At 41.3% G+C, this 7256-nt stretch overlaps 1 protein-coding gene across 1 annotated transcript in view; it reads right to left on the bottom strand. All coding sequences in view use genetic code 11, as the record gives it.

Moving 5' to 3' along the window:
• Positions 1–3130: 3130 nt before the first annotated feature.
• EGR_10351 (hypothetical protein) overlaps positions 3131–7256 on the bottom strand; it is a gene marked incomplete at both ends in the record, with an annotated part of 7213 nt that continues 3087 nt past the window's right edge. The window contains one exon of the mRNA XM_024499600.1: positions 3131–3391. Coding sequence (XP_024345994.1) covers positions 3131–3391 — 261 coding nt within the window. The remainder of the gene's footprint in view (positions 3392–7256) is intronic.

Below are 7256 nucleotides of genomic sequence, written 5' to 3'. Positions count from 1 at the left end.
ACAACTAAGCTATGTGCAGAATAGGTCATTGGAAACTGGAAATTGCTCGTGTGTGCACTGTGCTTACTTTGCTCTTTGATGGTTGTGAATTGGCTACCTGGTACAGATTTTATTCACTGAATTCCTTGCAACCCGGAATTTCACTGCTGGCTATGGAATTTGTACTGCTTAATTATAGCTTCATTCTCCCTCACGTTCTTTTTTATTCCAAGCTAACGCCGCTTAACCCATTTCGACTGAAACAGCTGGCGTCGATTGGGATTCAATGAGCTCCACCTCCATAGCTGTCTCGACGTTTACATCTATATTCATTGCTGACTCTAAAATTGTATCTTCCTCGACCGCGACGACCTCACGCAGGTGTGCCGACCAAAAGAACAGGTTGGATGATACTGATGTCATGAATCGGTGAAAATTGGCAAAATGTGGCATCCTTAAATTGTGTAAGTAAATTTCCACTTTCTTTTGTCAATCTTACAAGTATTTTTTTATGTTTGCACTGTACTGTACTCGCGTCGACTTTCCTGCTCATTCACTTTACTTTTTAGAAGCCAACGTAACATTAAAGTACTTGCATCCACTCCCGTTAGGCGTACGTCCAAAGCTACACTGAACACGACATACCCATTTTCGTTAGATTAACTGCTGGATAAGACCCTTAATTATGCGTGGCTAGATCACAGTAAACAATCACTTCGGTGTGGGCCTTGTTTAGGTCAGTTGCAGAAATATGCCTTGAGATTTTTTGGGCTAGTATTGCTAATCAAGTTGGTACCGTGATAGAAGAGATCAGCAGGTGGCAAAAGGCATTCACTGATAGTTGATGCAAGTTCCAATTTCCTCATTTCTCAGTTCGCAAAGGATGAGTCCGGTCTCCCCTCCTCAACGGTGTAAAGCATCGTGATCGGCAAAGTGACATTGCCTTCCAAGAACCATCAATTGCTGATCTTCTTCCTCACTTTGTTGGAAACACTGCATTTGCAAAACATTATGCATTCACTACGTGTCCCTCTTTGACGGCACAGAGGAAGTAGATGTTTGCAACCTGAGAGTTCGCTATTGTTTTTCGTTTACCCGCCTACCAAACCGACTGCTTTTTACACAAAAGAATCATTCTTCGGATCATATATTGGCTTATTTTCGAGTAGAGACCTGAGGCTATGCCTGTGAGTCTTCAATGGCACCTCTATAATGCGTGCATGTTCCACAAGGCAAAATAATTTTTGCGCACTCATTACCAGTCTTGAAATCGCAATTGCCTAAAAATTTGAAGCTGCACACAGCGTTTTTACCTCCTCTATGTTACATTAAGGTGTACGGTTAAATATATACTTATCATGATAGAGAATCAGAAAAGGAAGCTGAGTGTAATCCATCCACTCAGAGCGAATACTTGGACCAATAATCTAGCCTACTTCCCACTTGTAGTTCTCTTGGAATCAGCTTATTTCCGGATATTCTTTGAGCAACTGGGGTGGGGTGCGAAGGCTACGTAATTAGCAACCCGACAAGTTTGATTAATAGTTGGACGGGTTGCTAGACCTCCACTTGACGCAAGGCAATATCATAGATCAGTCTATGAAACCGTAACGGTAGGTGGATTGGTGGGGTCCAAATTTAGCTTCAATTCCCAACTAATTCAATTCTTTTCGCACTGCTGATATTTCTGATGAAATTGACTGCTACATCGCCTGGTTGGGAAAACGCTTTTTATTAGCATCATGGGCTATCCACTTAAGTGCTGACAAGGCTGTGCACAGACAAATGGAAGGAGAGAAATGTAGTTTAAGGTGAAAGTTTCACGCCTATACTAAGATATGAGAATATCGAGTGTGACTGATCATTGTTTGTGAAGGCGGGTGTGAGTGAGCACGGTCAATACAGCCACGACAAAACTAACGAAACCACGTTATTTTGACTGTAGTTGTAGTGTCATGATTAGACTGATTTTGAAGCTGGTGCATGATTTGACGCCTAGGATTCTATGGGTCCTGCTAAGGAAGTAAGAGAAAAAGGTGCTTCCTAATCTTCATCTTTATTTCTCTTAGTGATCAACATTTGTCTTAAAGAGTTCCAATTTATTGGTCGGGGACGAGATAGAGTGGGCAGTAGGACAACGAAGGTGTAAAGAAAAACCGGAAGGCATAAAGCCAAATGTTTCATTAGCTTTCCAAACGAAAAGTTGGTGAAATCGTGAAACTGCTTTGCACCTACCATACCTTTCAGTAGATAAAGATGGAGCAAATAACTAACGATTATTTTACCAAGCAAATTAATCCAGAAAGATTTATACCGTCTCTATTTATAGCATAAATATCATAAAACTAGCTGCCTTTTAAAATTTGGCCTTTTTACCAAGTGTGCAGATTTTATGCACTATTTACTTGTATCAATTAGCATGGCCATTCGTCAGGTGGTCGATTTAGCACTGCATTCGTATTTAGGGGACGCACTAATTCATTGACATATTTGTTGCTTCTTTTGTCAACATCTAGTCATATTTCTGGCTAGTTCAGACCATTGATATTAATGGATTTTAGGCTTGAAAATAGGTGGGTAAAGAGAAGGCAGATAGGTAGGTAGGCAGTACCTTAAGGTCTGTCAATTTATTAATCCACTTAAAGCCAACCAATTAATTGCATACCACTCAAATAAAAGTGAGTAGCAGGGAGTGCAAAGATGACCTTGCCAATCCATGTTTTGTACGACACACTTCAAAATATCACAAATGATTGTGGTATAGGCCCATTGCAGAGTGCGCTTAAAGTAATTTGCTAGCAGAATTTTACCCACATTCAAAAACGACTTTTGCGAATTTAATTTATTTGGTCGTAGTTAAAACACGTCGATGCTACCAAATGAAAGCGAATGTTTAAAGATGCCCCCACTTCTGTTACCGAAAAGGCTCATGAATTTTGGACTACTTAAACAAGAAGCATTTTTGGCCAAAATTCTATCACATTGGAATTATGTTGATAAAATGAGTGGTCACATTTCTGATCATTTTTCCGCAAGGTCAAACGTTCTTTCTAAAGGGCCACAAGGTCATTGAAACCAACCACTTTGCGTCCTCTTCGCGTATTGTTAGCAGCCGTTGTGATGGTTGCAGAATAGTAGTTTTTAAAAATTGTCAGGAATGCTGGTTGCTTGTTTGAAGCCATTCAGCAACACTGACTTCTGTACACTGAGCAGTATTACCAACGTTGTTCTGCTTACTTTTTAAAACTGACACATTGACATTGGGGATTAGAATAACTTCATTAGATGCGTTCATGCTACTTACGTGTTTACAATGCCAGATGGCGATCATGGTCTCAGTGACTACCTCATCAATAGTCTGCTCAAAGGACTTTTGAAATGGTGTGAAGTAAACATTTAAAATAATAGACCGCTTGATATAAAAACGATGGCTGTTCTTGTAAATTTCGATTAGTCAATGAATGTCTTGCCTTTTGGCATATAATGCCTTGTCTAATTAAACGTCGAATCGTTGATATGCACACTATCACTGTAGAGCATACGCATTATCTCATCTACCGAAAATAATATTAAAAAAATAGCAGGAATAAGTAAAAAAATTCAAGCAAATACATGCCCAAAATTTTTAGACTTGTATGGCACATGCAAAAGGACTTGTGAAAGCTAGAAACTAACCTTGGATTATTTTTTTTTAAATTCGACCAAATGAGTAGTTATTTCTGCCTCATTTCTCAGGACGAACTTAGCCATATGACACCTACTCCCAGTTTCTGGCATTTATTTCCAATAATATGTTAGTTTCTATACTTATGTCCGCATGTAATTTAATTACTCTTTAAACTATTGCAATCTGGCTTTGTATTATTTTGTGTTAATATAGAGGGATAAACTGCATCTCCTGCGACATTGTTTGCTTTGGATAAGCCTCTTAGGCGTGTTATCGGCTCTCAAGCGATAGAAGTGGATGGAAGGTTTGAAAAGCCATGATTTAATCCGTCGGTAGCATTGGTGATGAGACGAAATGAGTGATGAACGCAAGAGTGGCCCTATGATACTCATTAACAAAAATTTCATTAAATCCACGCTCAGGTAGTGGAAATTGTTCTGAGATAGCCACTGCTGTCGGGGATGGTGTTGATGATAAGGATGAGTGGGAAACGAGAATAGAGCGAACCTTGGCTTGCAACTCTGACTCAGTCATCCACATTTGCATTGAATGCTTTTAAAGAAATCTCGTTTATGGGTAGCGGCTTCAGTGCACTACTTAAACCCCTATTGTGCCTGTCACGATGGAAGAATAACTGCTAATAAATTTTAAATAAAAAAACTGCTATTTTTCGTGTTTTGATAACCTTTTACCGAAATCGCAAATTCTCATTTTACCTTGGCCTTGAAGCAGCAGTCAGACATATTTAGCGGAAAGTTATATTTAAAATCACGTGTTTTTACTCACTAATATGAAATCCCAAAATCAATATTTCTAAGATATTTCCAATCATTTCCTTCTCTATTGCTGCGTTTACGTAAAGGTAGTCAGAAAAGTGGGTCCTAAATTATTCCAGAGGAGCATAAGAGATTAAACAGAATCAGATGGAGTCGAGTCGAAGTCTAAGGACCTCGGAATTTGACTGCCTATCTTCAAAAATACCGAATACTCAAGACCCATGATCTTGTCGTTTGTCCCTTTCTTGAGGGCAATGCAACGTTTCCATGGATTATGTTCACCAAGAATTGACCCTTGCAATCAGTTCCGCTACCGCACACTGAAGCATTTACTTTGTACGTAGGCAGCTACTCCACATTTTTACAGGCAAAGTAAACTTCATTTGAGGGCCTCCGTCAACTTCCTTATTCTAGCTAATATATATTACTTTAACTATTGCTGCTTCTTAATATTGTCGACTATGGCGTTGCTCCACCTGAACCCACGTAGTCACCAACGTGAATGCGATCGTACCTTCGCTTCTCCACTCTCTATTGCCTTTACTCTCGCGGAAACATTGAGATGACTTATATAAATGTTCTTATTTCGTCTTCCTAACCAAACGCGTCGGCGTTTGGATGAGACCACTGCTGACTTAAGGACTGCAGGTGCATGGCTCTGTTCAGCCAATCAAGACGCGACCCGTCTGTCCTTCAAGCCTACCTTTCATCATTCCATGTGGAGCTCCACTCCATTTAGGCGTGGCAGACGTTCCCTAGCAAAAAAGTGCAGCAATTGTGTTATGGTAATGCATTCTATCACCTCAAGCCTCCGTGTCTCATTTGCTTAGTTGGCTTTGCCTGCTCGATTATGGCACTTCTCATTGAGCTCTCAGCTCTGCCAGTCACATAAGGCGTGGTGACAAGTAGTCGAAGTGAATGACAAGCAATGCAGGGTGCACATAGAAATGATTTCATCACCAGCTATCTAGGGTGTTGTTCATTGATTGCCCTCATTTCATGTTAGCTTCCTTTCGCTCTCAGAAGAACACCTTTTGCATGGAATGGTTCCTTTCAACTCCGATGCTTATTGGTTGGTGAATTCAATGACTAACTCTTCCACTGAAAGCTTGATGTCTGTCTCTGTGTGTGTGTGTGTGTCACGATTGACTCTCCGACTAGAAGGTGTAGGAGCAGGTGGAGGAGGGGGAAGTGGCCAAGTGAAGTTGGAAGGAAAAAGACAATTTAAGGTATTTTTACTTTTAGCGAAAGGATTTCCTGAAACTATCATCAAAAGCCCACTGGATTGACGTGCACATCTAAAGTAGTGATGGTAGCAGGGGTAGATGATGTGAAGTTGACAATTAACTTCACCGGCGGCTTCTAATTTCACTAATGGCTGGGTGATTGTATGATGAGGCAAGGGATAACCTCAATGTTGTATGCTTACGTGGATGTAAATTCCTCATGGTGCAATGGAAAGATGGTGCTAGTAACGCCATGATCTGTCATCATGGCGTGGATTTCCACTTGGCCGACGTTGTTGCGGACAGCCCACACACTACCTTCAGCATTAATGATGACCGGTAATTTATGCTTGAGGCCCCATTTTGAGACCCATTCTACATTCGTCCTTGGAATGGAAAACCATGTAAAGCGTCAGCCTCAGTGACTCAAACAGCATGTATTTTGAAACGATTGCGTGTATGTAGAGAAAAGGTCGTTAAGGATAGAGAGGGCCACACTACAACGTTGTGACAAGGCACGTTATTGAACATCCTGAGGTGTTCATACAGAAAAGTGTGAAGTGGGATGACCACTGGAGTGCATTTTGGGATCCTTGTAGTTATAAACCAAGTCATTAATGAACGAATGATCAAAGCAGCGCATTGAGATGGATGTAGAAGGCTCAATGAGTAGAAAAGTGGCTGCAAGAAGGCTTTACTGAATGCTTGTTTGCGCAGCCACAAAGACTATCAATTCCTGATGGGTCAGGTCTAGACAATCATATTAAAACTACGAATCCTCGAGTTTAGTGACTTCGTGTTTTTTGCAAATCTGTCTACTTTGTGTTTCATATCTCCATGTCCACCATTCTAAGTCCCGTTGTGGTATTCCGTACCCAATTTTTGTTGCCTCCACTCCAAATTAAATGCTGCCATTTCTTGCGAATGCTAGATGGTGCCTCCCTAATCATACTCTTTGACATCTGAATGCGACGACTGCTGACGCAAGCATTTCAAATGCGTGGCTCTGTTCAGCCAATCAACATGCGTCTCGTCTGGCACACACGCCTACCTTTCATCTGCCCTTGGGTGGCTCCACTTCGTTTGGGTGTGATGGTGGCGCCCTTGAAAAAACATAGTACTCGTGGTATGAGATTGCGTTCTATCACTGCATGCCTCCAGATAACATTTTCCTCCCTGTCTTAGCCTCAATCATTATGGCTCTTGTTAACACGCTTCACGATGTATCAATCGCATAGGATATGACGGCAAAGAGTCGAATTACACTGCCAGGTATTTGATTCATTCTAGTAGTGCTATCACCTAAAACCAACTTGGTACTCGCCATTGCCCAAGAGCGCCTGAGGTGGTTCTGTAAAATATACAGATGCCGGTTAACGACCTTGAAGCAAGAATACTGCTAGCTCTTTGTGCAGCTACCAGCGGTGCATTATCTAGCATTGCAATTACTGCGGTTTTGATGGTGTGTGCGCTAGGTGTCCAAAAATGGGTGGGCATTCGTGGTGTAAACCTCACAACTCGCGTTCATCTGGGGGCGCAGCGGGTGTGGTATGGTTAAATTTGCCCTTGACAAGGGGGAATGTGGGTCAACTCTGCAGTTGAGATATT

The sequence above is a fragment of the Echinococcus granulosus genome (assembly GCF_000524195.1).
Source record: "Echinococcus granulosus chromosome Unknown EG_S00211, whole genome shotgun sequence".
In the NCBI taxonomy this organism is placed as follows: domain Eukaryota; kingdom Metazoa; phylum Platyhelminthes; class Cestoda; order Cyclophyllidea; family Taeniidae; genus Echinococcus; species Echinococcus granulosus.
Note: the sequence above shows the minus strand (reverse complement) of the source record. Positions and strands in the feature narration are given on the sequence as shown.